The 19,652-nt window shown below is 38.7% G+C and overlaps 1 protein-coding gene across 1 annotated transcript in view; it reads right to left on the bottom strand.

The window, feature by feature from the left end:
* ZFHX4 (zinc finger homeobox 4) overlaps nucleotides 1-19,652 on the bottom strand; it is a 127,167-nt gene that overhangs the window by 104,975 nt on the left and 2,540 nt on the right. Inside the window, exons 1-2 of the mRNA XM_050891392.1 lie at nucleotides 19,615-19,652; nucleotides 17,992-18,494 (exon numbers count right to left, since the gene is read on the bottom strand). The exon at nucleotides 19,615-19,652 is cut by the window's right edge and continues 2,540 nt beyond it. Coding sequence (XP_050747349.1) covers nucleotides 17,992-18,494; nucleotides 19,615-19,652 — 541 coding nt within the window. The remainder of the gene's footprint in view (nucleotides 1-17,991; nucleotides 18,495-19,614) is intronic.

Below are 19,652 nucleotides of genomic sequence, written 5' to 3' on the forward strand. Positions count from 1 at the left end.
AGGCACTACTTATCTATTCAATGAACAACTAACGTAGAAAATCAATTAGGAAACAAATAGCTTCTTCTTTTGAATTTTTTTTACCTAACAAAAAGAGAGAGTGAGGAGTAAACGGTTTTATAATATATGTTTAATGAAACTATATCATACTATCCACTATAAAATAATTCTACACGTAGACTGGCAAACATTAACGAGAAGGCACAAAACACCCCATAGCAACTGCTGGTGGTTTAATGCTATTTCTTTAAGTGCTAGGGCTATTTTCAAGGCTAGCGTGTATTTGAAGACCAGCAATTGAGCATCTTCTCAATGTATAAAGCAGCATACAGAAACTACGCATACAAAAATATTAACTGACTGCAGATAATTGGACTGTGTTCAAATGAAATCACAAATACATATCCGGTTGTTTGTAACTGAACATCTTAAATTATGTATCAGTTGTGAAGAGCATTTCTTCAGCTGTGCATCATCTTTTGTTCACTTGGTTAAAATCCCAGGAGTACTGAAAAAGGCTGAAGCTCCTGCTGGTCTTTGTTCCCAGCAGGGAGAAGTCCCTTTTGGTGGTCTTGAGGTTAACACCCTACCCGCCCCCCCCCCATACCTGTCATTCTGAATAGACTTCACAGTCTGTGCACACAGACAAACAGCCTGACCTGGCCAGCTAGCTTGACCCCTGGGCAGGAAGAAGACCACATCTGGTTATTAATATTGGGACATTAAAAAAATGTAATCTTGAAGGCACTCGGAGAAGCAGGCTGGCAATTATACAGTATGCACTGGATGTCAATCAGGGAGCATGTTAGCCTGATATTATGTCCGAGAATGCTAAAACATTCATTTTGCTCTGATGAGGGGTTTCAAATACAGTCTCCCTCTGTATCTCTGAAAGCTGGTAAGAGAAGTTAGCCCAAAGCACTTAAGTCTTCAGCTTATCTGGTCTTACACTTCCCAGTTTTTAGTCTGTTTTACACAGTTTTATAATGTAAAACATCTGTAGCTGAAAACCGATGTAACTAGGAAAAAAAGCCATGATTTTACAGTAGAGGAAGGCATCTGATAAATAGAACAAAACCTCTCAATATTATAATTGTGCTAAACGTGCACCCATTACATTCTCTGAATATTTTACCACTATCCAGACTTTTTAGTTCATTCATTCTAGACATCTGCATATTAGATGGTTTAAACACAGTTTATATAATTGGCTAAAATATACAGAAACATATTTGTACATGCTTGTGATATATATTATATACTTATGCATGTATACAAAGCTTTATATAGCATAGATTTAACAGTGTCATGTGTGAAATCTTAGTGCCACCAAAGTCAATGGAAAATTTACCTTTTGCTTGAGTTGGGCCAAATCTTAACCCTTTCTAAACGACAACACAGAGTCTCATTGGGATATGTACTGAGAATTTCAAACCCCTGGTCTAACACCTTTATATAGCCAGATAATTATTTCTATTTGCCCCACTGGTTATGCCTAAAACAGAATGAAAGACCATGGTCTGGAGCTCTTATATGCTGTATTTTGCCAGCATCCCAGCCTTATTTGTGCCACATGGAAGACTTTGGATTGCCAGTGTGAACCCAGCACAGGTCCAGCATCCTTCACAAAGAATGCTCTGACCGCCCAAGGTACATTTCTATACCTGTCGTGTGGAAGGTAGAGGAGCATGGTCTTCAGAGAAGTCTCAAGTCAGTCCTAGAAGATGGTGTCAACATAATCTCTGTGCTTGAAACAAGACCTAAAATTGTCTCCAAGGGTAATTATTATTAATGCTCCCAGCCCAGATAATTTAAATCAGCTGTCATTAGTTTGGTTTTGCTGCAAACCACCATCAAGTCTTTTTCCTTGCTTCCTTTTAAATGGAAAAATTTCCTTTCAGATTACATTGGGCCAACACCCAGGATGGGCCTTCTACCAATGATGTGTTAATCTTGTGATCTGTGAGTCTGAAAAAGGAGTTTTATAGCACTGGAGGTGGGAAGTTTCCAGCTTTCCAACAGAATGCTAGCACTTGTTTTTAGCTCTGATAGGCCTTGAGATGTCAGACCTTCAAACTGAAACACTATTATGTATGGAAAAGCTATTATAGGAAAAATGTAAGACGTTTCTAAAATATATTAGTCACAAAGTCACAGCGGTGTTTTTTCCCCTTAGTATTAGTGGAGCTTGGCTTAGTACATACAGCCATATGAAAAAAAGAGTATTGATACAGTTAAAGAGCGTTCTACAAATTTCTAACATATTTTTCCTAATGCAAAATATGCAGGAGGTTCAAAATGCATGATAGTTTCCTGTGGGATGGTCAGCATACCTTTTTCTGTCTTTATTACTTAAAACAACACAGCCAACTCAAGCTCGAGACAATAAAACCTTTATCCACTCATCCCAAATAATTAGAAATGCATATTTGATAATGTACACAAACACTCACGCATGTATACACAAGAGAAAGTAGGAAAGATTATTGGCAGAAAAGAGGAAAAATATAAAGGAGTTTGGGGCTTGGCAAGAGTGAAATCGGGCTAAGTGCTGCAGAAATGACACTGTTCCAGATGTAGATGGCAGTGTGAAAATAGACACGTAGAGATGTTGGTAGAGTAGGAAGAAGAAGAATGTGGTGAGGTGGTAAACACTGGCCGTATGTGTGCGCAACTGAGGTTGCAGAGAGTAAACCACGAGGCAAAGATGACACTATGCACAGTCCTGAGGGAGCTGGCGTTTTAGAGTGAAATTCCAAGCTTGAGGCAAGAGAGGAAATGTTTCTGACAGGTTGGGGCCTTTCAGGGTGGAGGCTTTCTGGTTTTAAATAGTAGCTGCTTGAGAAATGCTCACAAATGTGCAATAATTTAAGAGGAGAAACAGGCTATGGATGAGGTGACCTAGTGTGTATGCTCACAAAGTATGTCATGGTTATCAATACGCAGTAACCTGTTTTGATCTGTAAAAGATATTTAGGAGGTGGATTTCGTTCTAACAACACACACTCTGTATGAAACAGGGGAGCTGTTTTGGTGAGAGGGAAAACACTTCCAAATTCAAATCCTCTCCTCTTTTTCACATCCTCTTTGTGGAACAGTCTCTCTGACTCTTCCTTTGTAACTAGCCTTTTCTCTACAGCACCAGAAACAAATGGAAAAACCCTAGAAATAAACTTCGGGAGAAAAACAGAAACAGTAACCATCAATTTCAGCAAGAAATTACCCAAATAACAGAACTTTTTGAACTGGATAATTTCTCACAGTAGTGACAAACCACAGTAGTCAAACCACAGGAGAGCCATGTCCCAGTCAATTGACAGAGTTAAGAAACACTGTCATTTTGGAAGGCTCCTGGGCCAACTCCATTCTTGGAGTAACACTACCGAGATCAGCGATACTACAACAAAGATGGATTTGGCCCACATTCTTCCCATCTCTTTCCTCTCATCACCATTTTAATAGGAAACAAACAATTTTTTTAAAGCTTCAGACAAGTTCTACAGAGGATAAAAAGTCACACAACCAGTAAACCCCCTGTATTTTTCCTGTATCTTTGCAAATGTTTAGACTTTTTTTTAACAACATGACCTATCTCATACTAAAGAAAACACCTCACGGACTCTGCTCATGCCACTGGCAGCTGAATATCTTATCTTTGTGGCAAACTGAGGAAATAATCCTCACCAAAAACTAAATGCTAGATGAAATGTTGGAAGACGGGGTGTGTGAATGACAGCCTGGTATGTGTTTTAGCAACTAAAAAGAACAACCGGTGCTTGGAAACAACTGCAGTAGTTCATCAAGCCCAGAACGCACTGACACAGCCCAGCCAGCCTCCCTGCAAGGTGAGCACATGAGAAATGAAACCTACCTGAGCAAGGGATCAAAATACAGGACTACAGTCAGACCCTACAGTTTGTGACAGCAGCCTCTGCCTTTCTGTCCCCAATAAAAAGGTTCCTGCAGTCACCAGCATCCCACTGAGTCGGCTCTACCCGGGAGCTCCCCACGGCTCCCTGTGCAGGGGGAAATTTCAGTCTCGTCACAGACACACTTACATGCGCTCTAGCTACCGCCCTTCCCGGTCCTTCTCCTGACACATCCCCTGTGTGGTGTGTGGTGGGAAGGACAGTGCACAGACAGCTGGCGCTCTGCCAGCCAGGGACTCCCGGACATGAGCAGAGTAATCCTGCCCTCCCCCACGGCAGGGAACTTGCATCAAATCTCCAATTTCTTTTGCTCCATTAATGGCAGAAAGGGAGCTGAGCCAAGGTTAGAGAGGGTTGTCCTATGACCATGTGTTTGTCATACGTTTCCTTATTTCAAGTTTTCTCCAATGACTAATACCCTCTTTTAAGAGTTTCAAACACAAGTAAACTATTCTAAGACGCAAACTGCTAGAGATAGTGAGAACCATTTAGAAGTATTTCATTTTACAGGGACATAGGAAAGAAAAAAGGAAAAAAACAACAGTTATGTACTTTAACTTTCCAGAAAGAGGGAGGGGGGAGAATCTAAAGTATTTCAAACCTAATTTTTGTGAAAAGATATTCAGCGAGCTACAGCCAAGATAAATGAATACCAACATGCCTCTTTTACTTTAACTAATTAGCAGTATTACAGGGTTCAGTAGTGACATTTCAGCAGTAATTGATCCTCTGATGCAATTTTTGTGTATTTCAAACTAGCCGATGCATCCAGCCAAGAGGGCTGTGCAAGGACGGAGGCTGGCAGTCAGCACAGAGGAGGCAGTCACCGCCTGAGAGTGACCTTGGACCCCAGGATGCTAAACACATGCAATCAACAGGAGCTGCTAGAATTCAGCATTTCTGAATATCAGACCCCTAATCCCTCCACTTTTAGCACTTCCTTCACCACTGGCAGGTAGCACAGCTAATTTAAATTCAGGTGGCGACTGCCCTAAACTGGTGTTTGTATATACTCACACAGGGAATCGGGAACTTCCTGGCTTGCTCTGAAATTAGCATTTCATTTCAAATTTTGTGCTGACTTGGTGGGGAGGGCATTTGGCATCATATTTGCACATTACTTCACACTACACACAGGGTAAACTTAGTTACTATATATTTCTTTCTCTTCTAAACCCTAACGTGAAAGGTTTTAATGTCAAGCAGCATGAAGGCCAGAACAATCCAAAAGTCAACACAGCTCCCACAGTATGAGTTCAACCACAACAGCTATCCCATCTGTATTTCATGGTGTACCTTAATAACAATCAATAATACATTAAAGTTAGCACTGAATAGTATAAAAAGAGCACACTACAAAGAGTCCATTTGCGTTATGCCTCAGCCTTGTAGTCCACATGCAGAAACAACATCCTCTGTTTTGAACCAGCAAATTAATATCTGGGGTAAATATTTGCAGACAGATGGCTAATGAGTTATTTCTGTTCTTCAGACTCAACGAATAGTTAACTGCCTACGGGAATTTGCACCCCAAGTCACTATGTATAGCAATAAATGTGGGAAAGCAACAAGAGGCAGCTGGCTGAAGAGACAGGCAATGTGACACGGGAGTGAGCTGGATGCTTCTTTCCCTCACTCTCTTAATATTAGGGAGAAATGAATCCTTCCATGGGGTAATTCAGAGCTGGAGTTTTTCCCTCTCGGCTGACTAAGCAGGAAGTGGCCTAACCACTTAATGTAGGCACCTAACACAGAGGCAAAAAAGTCATGGATTAGAAACTGGCAGAGACAGAAAACAAGCTAGAGGAACTAACAGGCCATTTAACAGAACAAAAGTTATCTCTGGGTCTTCTAACATCAAACTAGGACTGATCTTGCAGAGGGCGTACACGAATTCATGCCAATCAAGAACTATCAGGAATGCCAGAGAGGTTTAAAGCTAGCTGAGCACACAGGTGAAATTCAGTATTGACAAATGAATCCAAGAAAATGTATATTAGAAAGAACAATTTGAACCAATCAAACATGTTACTGGTGTCTAAGTTAAATGTAACTGCTCTAGGACACTTGGGCATCAGTATGAAGGGGAGCGTGGGAAGAGACATGCAATGAAAGGCAACATATTTCCAGCACAGAATGCAATAGGATTTGTTTAAAGCAGATTATATTTTTGGATGCACCAGGCATGGACAGTAAGTTCATACAGCTCCACTGAGAACAGTCTGTTCAGTTCTGAAATATCTGTATATCTCAAGAAAAATTTAGCAGGGGTAGAAGGAGTTCAGAGATTAGTGATGGGATTAGCAGAAATGTGGAAAAACTTCCACTAAAAGCAACACTGAATAGATTGAAATTCTTTGGTGTATGAATAGTGTAAGTAAAAGAGAGACATGACAGAAAGCTCATAAAATAATCATAAAGATTATTATGAAGATATAAAGATTATATAGAAAGATCGTAAAGCAAGTAAGAACACATGATCTTTCTTGTTCTGTTACCAGATGAATAAACAAACAAAACTTAATAACTTAAATGAATGACAGAAATTTTTAAAAGCTGAAAAATTATATTTATATGCAGGTTAAATTAACCTGTGGAACTCCTTCCCACTGCATGTGATTGAGCCAAGAGGTCAGTTTATAAACTGACTTGATATTTGTGTACATATAAGACCACCCAAAAACCACTTCTGGGGAAAAAAAAGGTACTTGAATTCATACAATGTTAATTCATTGTTCTTTAAGTACAATGGACATACAAGAAGAAAAAGAATTTTCCTGTATAAGCAACATTATTCCATATTTGCCCATGAAAGATTTTTTTGCTCTTCTCTGAGAAGCAATTGTTGTTAGCCAGTCTGGAGCAAAGAGATTAGATAAGGTGGACTAATGGTATAATTTGCTGTGATAGGACAATGATTGCATACTTGGCCTATTAATGTGTTGTTGCTTCTAAAATAGCATTCTCTTCTGTTATGGACAGCCACTGCAAGAGATGTACTTGACTAACTTTATTTGCAATGGTATATTTTTCATTAGGACAGGTTGAAAAATCTCTCATGATTAAGTGACTCAGAAACAGCTCCAAAGAAGAAAGAAATATTCTTTACACCCAGACCAAATCCTGATAATTTCAGCCCTAAAAGTGTCTATAAGAAAATTATGAGTAACTAGGAGAAGGAAATTAGAACAGAAATGGAAATCTAACCTTTACTACAGCAGACACTAACATATATAGACCTTTGTACAGTATTATCATAGGTGACAGTAGCAGCCTGGGGTATGTATAGACACACATAGTTTTAAATTCTGTTTATGCTCTTGGGAAGTGTACACTTTTATAAGCACACACACTTGCCTTTTTGCTTCCACTGCACCCCCTGTGCAAGAAACCCAGCCTCCAACAACTATGACTTCCTCCCTAACACTAGTGTTGGATAATATCTGTCTCTCTCAGTTCTCATGAGCATGAACAACTTCAGACTCCATCTCTAACTCACTCCTCCCAGTAACAGACACTCTATTAAGCACATGTACAGATAAATATAGGCAGACAGAAAGACATATTTCTTCACATATGTGAAGAAATTAAGTGGTATGCTTAATTACATTTCTGTAAGTTCCATCTAGACTGCCAAACATATTGGGGGCCAACCTCTCACTCAGCTCTGCTCGGTTAGAGACACATTTTCTTTTTTCCCAAGGCCATGCTCTGTTTCCTAGTCCAGACAGTATTGAGCTTACCTTCTAAATCTATTAGGACAAACAACTACTAGAAGTAAAGAAGAGACGTGTTTAGTTCCTGTTGTGAACACGTGAGGCACAAAGCCTTTGTATCTGCAGAGCACAAAAGCTGAGCGAACTGGGATACAGGCTTGAACTCTGTAACATGAGATTTCAGAGTTCTCCTTTTATTGATTACCAGCTCAACTCTCTTCCTTATCATAAAAAATATTACATACATACAACTCTTCAGAACGAGCTCTTGTCCTTTGTATACCCCAAAATGCTTCAGGTAAACCTTATCATCTGTTTGATACTTTTGAGGCAGCTGAGGCTACAGAATTTGAGCTGTTCAGTGGATAACTCATGAAAGAAAAGAAACACGCAGAAAGACTTGTGGATCCAGTTGCTACATGTAATATGTTGAGTCATAGGTGATCCCACAAACCTATTTTTGTTTTTCAAGAAATGAAAAAAAAAAACATGCAAAGAGACTACAAAGTGTCTAACTGAGAAAGGATCTGCTCTTTCTCAAAAATACTCATCAGGAGTCCTAATGACTAGTTCCGAAGATTTTCTTCCCTTGAGTTCTATAAGTCATAGAAATTCAAGTATCATGAAGATACTGGAGACGCCTGACATGCTACAAGAAATACCAGTGGATACAGGAACAGGGAGACAGAGCACATTGACAGCATATCCAATTCACCATCGCCTATGAGATTATCTTAGCAAGTCAAAAACTGACAAAGGATATCCACAACTTAGATACAACACCTATTTCTGAGATGCATCTGCAACAGGGACAGTCCCAGGGGCCAATACAGTAGTGCTTTCAAATCTGCTCAATGACTCTAGGTCACAAATTTAGTAAAATTAGTCTTAAACTATTTTTTGTGGCCTGTGATCTTTGTCATCTGAGAGCTGACTTCAGAAGATCCTGCTCTGATATATCCCAGCAGGGTCCTGATTTCCTCCTGGGCCAAAGATTTTGAGTCACAGAAGTTCCTGGACAAATAAGGACATAAGGTTTTCAGAAAGACTTGCAGTTTGGCCTCGTTTTTTCCACCAACTTCTTTCTTCCTAATTTCCAGTCATTCATTAGCTGCGTACATATCTGCAAATGCCAAAGGGTGTTTCCAAAATAGTAACATCTAGATACTAAAAGCTGTCTCATTTCAGTACTAAAGCAAGCCTTTTTCCATGCTCTCATCACTAGCAGACACAAAGAGAAAGAATACCAAGATCCTCCTTAGACTTTGTTTCATTGTTCTAGCTGTTAAAATATCAAGCTTCTGGTCATTCACAAAGTGTTTATTCAATTAGAAAACTTCAGTATTTTTACCTCAATCTATTTCCCAGAGAGCAAGTTTTTGTCTAGGTTACTGTTCTGGTTTCTAGATATTCTGATTCTATGATTCTCTGAGTAAGAAGTGCCCTTCCTTCTCTTTTGCCATTAGGACCCAGATTTCTGAATTTAGCATAAGGATAACATCAGTCATACCTGGTAAGCCTTTGTTTTAAACAGGGTCCTCACAACAGGATTGATCTTGAACTCTCTCTGAATAAGGGTAACCTATTTTTCTATAAAAAGTTTGGGCACAAACTATCCCTGAACAGCAGATTCTGTGCTGCCTTTATGGGTAGAGGTGGCTCTATGGTTCTTCTCTCCAGGGGCAATGCAAGGAAGCGGCGTATGTTCTTCTTTGGGAGAGTTTACAAGGGAGAACAGAGATTACAAATAAACATTCTTCTTCGGGCAGACTCCTGAATATTGTCCCTATGTGCTAGGTTGCCTGCACACAATCCAGCAATAAACCAGTAGTTATATAGTCAAGTATTTTAGACATGTGAATCATGTTAACAGCATGGTTTGATTAACACTCTAGGATAACAGTTTTAAATATAAAAAATGACATTTTTTGTTAGGCAACTCATGTGGTCAAATATCCACTCTTGGAATAAGATTAGTATATTACCATTCATGGCTCCCATTAGCAATATGTAGTCTCCTACTCATGCATATAAGCAGGGAGTATTGCTCATACTCTTCATATATGACAAAACCATTTTTTTTCTGTTTTTGTCACTGCTACTGCAGTAGGATGCCCCAGGCATGGGAATCTGCACACTTCATCATTCAAGGACTACCTTTGCTCAATTTTTGTTTCCTTCAATGCCCCCTGCCTTTCAAAGCTAAAGATTATCTTAATGCCTTCCCTCCCACAGGGAGAGTAGCACATACAGTTTCCCCTGAGGCTATGGTGCACAATACTCTGTGTATCTGTCTGCTGCAGAACTGTAGGGCTGGCACCTTCTGCTGCAGACCAAGGGGGTCATTTCCATGACATCCTCCTTCACGGCTGTCTACAAAGCGAAGGTCTTGCGGTTCTTAGCAAAGCTTCACTTTCTTTATATATCAGCACGAGGATGTACAATCATCATTCTGCACTATCTGCCTGTATTAAGTACCCTAGCCTAACAGACAGACCACCGGGATCAAAAAATATTACAAGCTACCACTTGTAATTTATGTTTTACTAACATAAAAACCCTACTCACATTTAATGTAATTACTACCTATTTCCTGTTGTGCTGTATTGTATTTTGCCCACAAACATACACATGGAAGTTTATCCAATAAAATATGTCTCCTGTATTGTGCCCAGTTCTTGCTAAAACCAACAGAATTGGTCTTACTCAGCATTTCACACCAGCCTCTTCACTATCCTTCCCTACAAAATCTGACTGCAGCATTGCTCCAGTGCTACCCCAAAGGAGAAAAAAAGTAAATGCAGAAAATGAATTTGTCTGTCTAGCAAGACAGACACATATAGAGCCAATACAGTCTCAAGAGCTGTGTATCAAACAGCTCAAAGCTCAGTCCTGTACATGTGAGGTCTCTAAAGTTTTATTCCCATCAACCCTCCTATAATTTCCCAATTCTGGCATTTTGTCTGGATGGACTGACAAATGCATAGACCAAGGTAAAGTTTCTCCTAAATCACTTAGCAAAAGCAATAGCAAAGCTGAAGTACACATATGCATGTCAAAATAGAACTTTCCTGTCATGTCTCAGTCTTTTTTTTTAGTGCTCATTCTTAAATACGTGGAAGAGATGGTGGAGAAAAATCCCACCTGGGAGAGTCTGGTAAACTGTAATTACAATTTCAGAGAAGACACCTGTAGTGAGTTGCGTAATAGCAGCTAAAATCTCCTAAGGGTTACAAGAAAATCTATGTTGCAAGGCTGGGAGGGAGTGGCTGCTAAATCCATAGCTGCAATCTATTTATGCACATATACACATGCACTCACATTGACATAATACTCTTACATACACTATACACTGCATCTCTACTTTGAATCTCAGTCAGAAATAATTACATATTTCTCTTAATGTCAGAATGAAAGAACTCCAGGCACAAAAAAACAGCTGTTATACAGCCATTTTGTGTGTTGAGCATACTGAATAAATGAGGCTGATCCTCTTTATGCTGCTTTTGCTCTCCTCCTTGCTCACTCTGCAAGAGGAGCTACAAGCTCAGGCTCCACTGGGCAGGCTGCGCATTGCAAGTCGTGCCCAAATGGTCTGCTACAGCCTCCTTTCAAAGAGTAGCCTTATACATCCTCACCTAAGACAGCACGCAGACTGGGATCCTGGACAGCTTTTCCATGGAAGAACATGGGGATTCTCTAAGTCATGATTTGAGAGTACCTTTCTGCTTTAGCAGTGCACCATAAGCTGAATACAATGCATGCGCTTTTTTACAAGGACCATTATGTAGGACTATCTGAGAGCGAGACAACATGTGAATATCAAATTAAATATACAGGAAATATAATGTTAAAATTATTTCTCTACTATTATATTTTAAATTTAAAATAAAAAAAATAAGTTTGAAATTACTATTCTGCTTGCCCACAACTTGTTTGGTTTTTTTTTAAATAAATGTACTTTTCTAAAGTGTGTAAGTACATACAGTAGGCATATACGTTATGCATAGCTATGTGTAGCTGACTACACAATGTGTTCTTTGAACATTCGTTTCTCTTCATACATGTAAGCACAACAGCATAACCTGAATTACAGTAACTAAAACTTGCAGGGGAAATTAAATTTCATAAAACATTTAAAACTTTAAATGAACATAAACGTGAAAGTACTATAAAAATCGAAATATCCTCTATCATGAGGTTTATGTTTAGCAACAAATTAGAATAACTTTTGTTTATCACTGAAAACAGCTTTCTTCACCTAAACAAACAACAAGAACAAGATTAAGCAAAACATGTTTTGGCTCCTCAGATGTGCAGACATATTCCAATTTCCTTTCCACAATGATTTTTATGCAAATCAATGCTGCACAATCTCCTGACCTCTTTTACCATCATACTAGGACAATGACAGTTCAATAATTGGACTGGCACATATCTAGGATATTTGATTTTAAATTAAAAAGTTAGTGCAGGACAATTGAAATGAAAAGAATGTGACTTTCTGTTAATTCCAGACTGATCAAGTATCAACATTTCATGCCAAACAGAGTAAAGCGAACAAAGTGATGGGGGCTGTTAGTCCATTCATCCCCGTATGCATGTACTTCACACCCCCCACCTCAGTTGTTAATTCCTAACAACGAAGCTTTCATCCAGAACAAGGATAATGAGAAAAACCCAAGCAGTGTTCCTTGGGGAACTGTTACACTAAAAGTTACCTAAGGACTAAATCCCACTTGTGCCTCCTGCACGTGATAAAGATGAGCAAAGCATTCAATATCCCTGGTTGATTTAAAATCCAAATATGCAAACAGCATTATGGAATCCAGACAGACTATTCTGCTTTGCTGATGACAGAGGCAGAAAAAAAGCTAGTCTAATTAAGATTTTGACTTTGAACCAGCAGAGAAGTGGACACCTCGCTTTAAAAAAGCAGTGCATAACCCCAGCTGAAGAGCAGGTGCTGCACGGTATTTGCATTTCCTGCAGCGGATGCTAGCTAGCAGGACCAAGCAGCTGACCATGAAAATTCTTGGCCCTAAGTGACCCAAGGACAGACTATAAATCCATCCTATAAAATATAGTAAAAGCCCCGTTTGTTCTTCCACCCTTTCAATATGTGATGTTATACATTTGTGATTATCTCATTTTATTGGGCTCTTTAAAAAGCTGTTTATGATCATTTGTGGACAAAACAAAGGCTCATTGTAAACTCTTTTTTAAATAAGTTGGAAGGTCAATATGAAACAAAGGGCACCACTTTCATGACTGCTACATGCAAGCTATGCTTGTGTGTGTAATATTACAATGCATTTCAGCAAAGGGATAGAGTCCTAGCTAATTACAAAGCTAACATATAATAGTATTGCATTAGTAGCCCAAGAAATTCCTATTGAATTGCATACATCTGAAAATAGAAAGACGTGCTTGTGCTGAAACTTAATTATCTTGGCAAAAACTGTGAGGGCCAAATTCTCAGAAGACATAAACACAAAGCTCTGCTTTACACTCCCGAGTATCTAATTCTCTGTTTATTCAGATAACCTCCATCAGATCAAACTTACCATTTGGATTGACTAATTTGCCATATTATTTATGGTATCTACAGCTAAGTAACACAATTACTACTCGGTTTGTGAGTAGGAAAAAGAATATGGCTGGTCTACAAATACAAGGTCTGAAAGAGACAATCAGCGTGCTCTGCCAGGTTAAAAATGTTAATGCTGTTGCATTCCACCCTAGGCAAAGACGACAAGCCTTTTTCAAGGACAGTTCTGACTAAAATTCTTTTTTATGGGTTCAAAGTAAAACATTATGGTAAAAAATGAATACAGCTTTGTTTGTTTCTTCAGTCATCGTTAGCAATAGACATAAGGGTATTCTGGTTTTGAGCCCATATGGAAAGATCATCAACACTTTCTGCTTCTGGGTCTCTTGCCAAAATACCATATCCCACATGCCTTTTACCTTAAAACATAAAAGAAAAGGTGTTGTTCTGGTCAAATAAAGAAATAATTTTTACTAGCATACGTCTAATGTTAAAGCTGCCTAAATCCTGCCAAAGACATTAAAACACCATCTGCAAAACAGATTTTCATTAAATTGATCAGTTTAAAGTTAAGCAGCTAGGCAGATGATGCTTTTGAGCTAACCTTTAACCTTTAACCTTCTTAAACTGAAATCAGGTCATTCCTTTTGGGTAATATCTTTGCCATTTGAGAACATGAGAGGTAAAGTGATCTATCCAAATTGAACTGACAATCATAGCATTAATAGTGTTATGGATCAATATTTTGTCAATAAAGGGAAAACCAAGGTAGTTTTCACACAGCTGAGTATTAGTCTGCTAACTGCTGCCTGTCACTTTCCCTGGGCTCCTAAACAGTTACATATATGATGTAAACTGCAGTAAATACCCAATATAAAAGTAATGTGTACTAAAGCCATTATCAGCTAATTGAATAGTATTTTTTGATAGACTAACTTCAAATATTTATTTGTGATTAGAAATTGATTGTGTTGTTCAGTTACTTGGTTAACTAAAACTTCTTTTCAGCCACTCCAGTTTACTTTGCAAAAAGGCTACCCTTTATTTTTTCATTTATTAAAAGTATTTGGAAACTATTTCATGAGCACAGGACATGATATATGTGGTTCCCTGAATCAAAAGCTATTTGACTAAGCTACAAAATGGCTTCCTTAAGAGCAGTTACAGCTATATGTACTTTACATCCACAGAGACAGATCACTGTCCTGCCTCAGCTTCCCAAATCTGCAGAAGTTGAACGATTCCTCCTGTAGAATGGAAATGCACTCTGTTGCTATAGAGGCTTTCTCTGTTTATTTGTGGAGTCATTGAATGCTTCTTGACGGATGCTGCAAAGGACTTGCAACTCTTCTGTGGTTTAATTTGCTAATACTGAGCTCCACAATTCCAAACGTAAGTCTTTGGGAAATTCATTTAGGCCAAGCTGAGTTCACTCAGGGTAAGGCTGTCTTTGTTCTGGTTCCTAGCAGCTGCATTACCAACACCATTTGAATACTGAACTTCTGTAAGGAGCAATCAGGCCATTTCTTTTTAAATAATTTAGAAAACAGCTAAAGGTTTCACTTTGCCACATTTAGAATCTAACTCTAAAAGTGACATTTCAGTACTGCCTAAAATTATACAGCTTCAGAAGAGAAGCTCTGATGTTCATGGTCGCTTTAAAAGCTACGGTTATGAAAAGACATCCTTTTATTCCATCAATAGTTAAGCACAGGAAGAGAAATCAAGCTGTTACGGCAACAATTATAAAAAGAAAATTCACAAAACAATAACATTTAAATAAATATAAATGACTAAAGAAAAAACTTTGAGGTACTTGACAAAGCAAAGGAACAAAGTCAGATTCTTTTTCTGTGCTTTCAGATGGTTTTAGTATTAAAGTTTTTATTGCCAAACCATATTCACAGCACCTTAATTTTAAAAGAGTTAGAGGAGCTGCTTGAATATAAACACAATTCATGAATATTCGATATCGCTCCCAAGGCATATATCTATTATTCATACAAATTAATGTTCTTTTTTTCCTTAGGTGCTCTAAAAGTTTATCTGATGTATCAAGAGAAAAAAATTTTACAACTCTCTTGGTATCAACAGCTTCACCAAGACCTGACAAAACTATCAAGTCTGCTAGCAGATAACTTTATAGACTTTCAAAATCTCATTTATTTCCACCTTGAGGCCTGAATGTACACCCACAATTAAAAGTAAAGTTTTCTGGGTGATGTACAGAGGCATTACATTCTGTTACAAAGCACACACATCTAGAACATTTTGGTTATTTGGAACACATTGTAGTACTGCTGACCCCAAATCTTAAAAAATAATACTACTAAGAAGACCTCAATTGATATTTTAAATAAATCATTCCTCTCCTTCAAGTTAGCCTTAAAATGAGATTATATAAAAACAGTGTGTGGACGTGGACGTGCTATCTGCTTTCTGAGAGTTGTTAAGCCTAGCGCGGTTCAAATTTCCAAGTTTCTCTAAGAAGTCATGAGGGACAGAAACTTTTTAAAAAACTGAGATTCTCACTAGCAATCCTAGGGAGAAGTCTTTAAAAATACATATGTCAGAAGACTTGCAACCCCATGGTTACCAGCAGTACACTTTCAATTGTCCTTCTGTAGGACATGAAGCTTAGAGGGTGTCTAAGAGCTTATGGATTCCTTCTCCACTGGGATGTCTTTCACCCTAACTGATTCAGAGACTGAACTTAAAAGGTTAGTGATGGTCATTTGCCAGATATGATAGCTGCACTACATAGGCACTACTGAATTGCTTGATCTAACAAACCAGGATCTGGCAAAGAAGCAGGTTCAGCGGCAGGACATTTTTAGCGATGAGGGCTAAGAGAGGAGGCTCGCTCCCTTAGTATGCTAAATCAAATGTTTTGTAGGACATGCTGCAAACCCAAACATATTTGACGAAGATTTCTCTAGGGATTGGGTTGAATGAGTGAGGAGATGATAGTGCTGTTTTGAGTAGATAGTATGTACCTTGCAACTCCATAGCTATGCCTATAGCTTTATTTAAAAAATAAGCAACTAGCATCTTATTTTCAACAGTCTCCAAAGCTTTGGCAGTGAAGCCGTCTGAGAAAAGCCCTCTGCCTTCCCATCTCCCATTCTATCATTCCTATCTGTGACACGGTTTGCAGCAGCATCTCTCTGAACAGTGGCATTATAAAACAGATCGTTGAAATAATCCAGGTTAAAACTCCAAAAAAGAGATGGGGACCAACTACGTTTAACTTAGATCATTTAAAAAACCTGACTTAGAGTGTGGCTCCACAATCAGCATAACTGGAGGGAGCAAGGAACTGCTTCACAGATGACAGGGAGCAGGAACTTCTGAAGGCAGTTTTGCTGCTGAGGCATGCTAAGTGTGTCACTAGACTCAGCTATTTTGGCACTTTTCAAAACAGGACTTTGGATCTTTAAAAAAAACAACAAACAAGCACAAAACCCCCATGCCTCTAGAGTTGAGGAAAAATGCAATTTAAATAAAATACATGATTAAATTAGCAGAGCAGCCAGCGCTGTGGGACAGTATAATGGACCCAATCTTGTGTTACTGCCATTTTTGTCCATAGCAGATCCACCAAGGTTACAACTATCAGGTTATAAAATGAAAATCCATGTTACTGCCTGTGCACCCTGTGTTAGCTCAGAACAACCATTTGAACATGGTTAAACACCAGCAAAATGTTATTTCTTGCTTAAACTAGAGGTCTGCTGAGGCTTTTCTGTATTTTTTCCGTGTGTACACATTTTCAACATGATTAGAAAACCAGCGTAGTTGCTGTAATCAGCAGATGACTCCTGATAGTTTAGTTATCACAGATTTCTAGTATAAATCAATAGGTAACACTTGCAAAATGGATTTTCTAATCATATTTAGAGCTTGTTACAGTGACTAATGGTTTGCAATATTTCCTGAATTTTTATATTCCCTAGACAAAAGAAGTTTTTAATAAGTTACAAAGTTATTCATCTTGGAAATGAATGTGTTATATTTTGTACATGAACCAAGACAATCAAGCCAATCCAGTAAACACACTGCAGAAAATAAGTTACCCCATAATTAGGGTTTGGAAAAAGTCATGACAAGTTGTGTAATAAACGGTATTCATCACTCCCACATATTCATTATATCCACATAGTTTTTTCCAGTAAAGATAAAAATATAGTTGCCATTCTACTAACATATTTATCTACACCACACCCTTTCATGTTTGTGAAAAATCATTACTGGCTTGGAAAAGAAGGGCAGACAAAAGGATGACAGTGCTTACTTTTGAATATCCTTGGTAATAATGTGGCATATTGCATGTGCTTACTGAAAATACCAATGTAAAATAACTTGGCTGTGATAGATTACAGTTGCAAACAGATACATATGCCAGAAAGTGATCTCCTTCCCTATGCACGGTATGGAAAAATCATCATTTTCCATAATCCCCGTCAAGCTTCTGATCAAAATGCGATGGTCAAAATCTGAAAAGATTATAAGAGAGGTAAACCCCCTCTAGTCACTTATTATGAGAGAACTTTTTTAAAAAAACTTTACTTTCCCTGTGTTCACAGAAAGTGCATCCTAAATGGGCCCTCAGGTGAATCAACACGACTCATCGGGAACACTCTTCCCTGACTAGCCTTTACAGTTTTTGTTCGATTATACGCATGTTCAATAAACATTTATTCTGCTGATTAATCAAAGTTTTGTTCAATTAGCACTGAAACGGTTAATTTCCTAGTCTACTTGGTGCCGACTGAAATTGCTGTCACTGGCTTACCTTGTACAGTTTCAGGGCTGCCTCGTGTCTGTGATTGGTAGTATGTAAGCGCAATTTATCCACGCTGTTGGTGTAGTAGTCACAGGCGTTACATTTTAGGTGAACTGGGTTGCCAATGGCAATACACTTCAGCCTCCACTCATTAGTTTTGCCCCCTTCTTTAATGTGAGCCACCAGTTGATATTTCTGCATATGTTTGTCAGTCTTGCAGTGGAGCTGGAAGTTTGCTTTGAGCTGAGTGTTGTAGTTACAGAGCTTGCACTGGTAGATGTCTCCAATTACAGCCCTCCACTCCTCTTCGGGGAGCGAGCGTTCACTGCTCACGTGCACACTTAGGGCCTCCAGGCTGTCAGAGGTGAATTTGTTGCAAACAGCACACTGGAATAGCTTCAGCGCTGGGTCGCTGATATAAGGTGACAGCTCTCCTGCAGTAAGGAGGGACAGGTCATCACCCATTAGCTGACCACTGGCAAGCCGGATTTCAGGCGGCAGCTCATTATTTACTACAGGAAAAAAAAAAATTAAAAGGGAAAGTAGAGACCAGCAAGCATAGCACACACAAAGGAATCCGTAAAATAAAGCCTTGACAAGGAGTTTGCTTTCTCTAGAGCTTAAACTATAAAAAGCTGTAATAGGATTGAATCAGGATCAATTACAATCATCCCTTTCAACTTCTAAATTCCCTCATCAGATAGCTTTAATTACTCCTACTGGGCATGATGTCATTCTGGAATTTGTATTTTCAAAGGCATGAAAGTTGATCAATAAAATAACAAAACAGCAATGCTTTTGTAACTTAAAAGCCTAGATTAACTTACACAGCACTAATTGTAGTTTTGTTATATCCTTTAAATGATGCTGGAGGTAGGTCAATATATATATATATCTACAATACAGTAATTAGGATAAGCATATCTATACTAATTCAGCTACTTTTGGTACCAGATCTCAGTGTTCCTAATTTTAAAATACACCCAGCAAAAAACACTGGGACAATTTAGGTACGTCAAAAAGGAAACATTAGAACTGCACAAAGTTTGAGAACTGTTTTTAGTACAAATCTGTACCATTAGGTAGCAGACTGAGAGTACGCTGCTCACACATGAGCATTTGATTCCAATTTGCCCTCCTCTTACACTTGGAATACGGACAATTTGCTAACTATAAAGGGGCATTGTCAGGTAAGAATTAAAAGATTGCATTCCTGCCTGAAAATGTTGACCTATTCAGATAATTAAAAACTGCAGAAAACAGAGCTGCCTTTATCTTTTCTAGTTTGTTAATTTGATAGCACCTCGTTACATAATCAATTAATTTCATTTTCTACCTGCGGACCCCGCACACAGGGGTGGAGGAGAGGAAAATAGGATTGCAAGGATGCAGGCACAGTCAGGGGGCTGAAGCAGAGCCCGCCAGGGCAGGTGGAGTTCCTTTACCGCTTTCTGCTTGAACTTGCAATGCTTCTGTCACTCCTGCAACTATTACCTAACATGTGACTAATTTAGCTTTTACAGACAAAGCTCGATGCAAGATGACAAGCAAAACAAACCAACAGGTTTTCATCTTCAGCTGGAGCGCTGGTACTTCTAAGAGACTAACACGAGAAGACAAAGAGATACTGACCAAGTCCCGGTGCCAAAGCTGCAGCTGTTGCTGGATCA

Source organism: Gymnogyps californianus, chromosome 2, assembly GCF_018139145.2.
Source record: "Gymnogyps californianus isolate 813 chromosome 2, ASM1813914v2, whole genome shotgun sequence".
Taxonomy (NCBI): domain Eukaryota; kingdom Metazoa; phylum Chordata; class Aves; order Accipitriformes; family Cathartidae; genus Gymnogyps; species Gymnogyps californianus.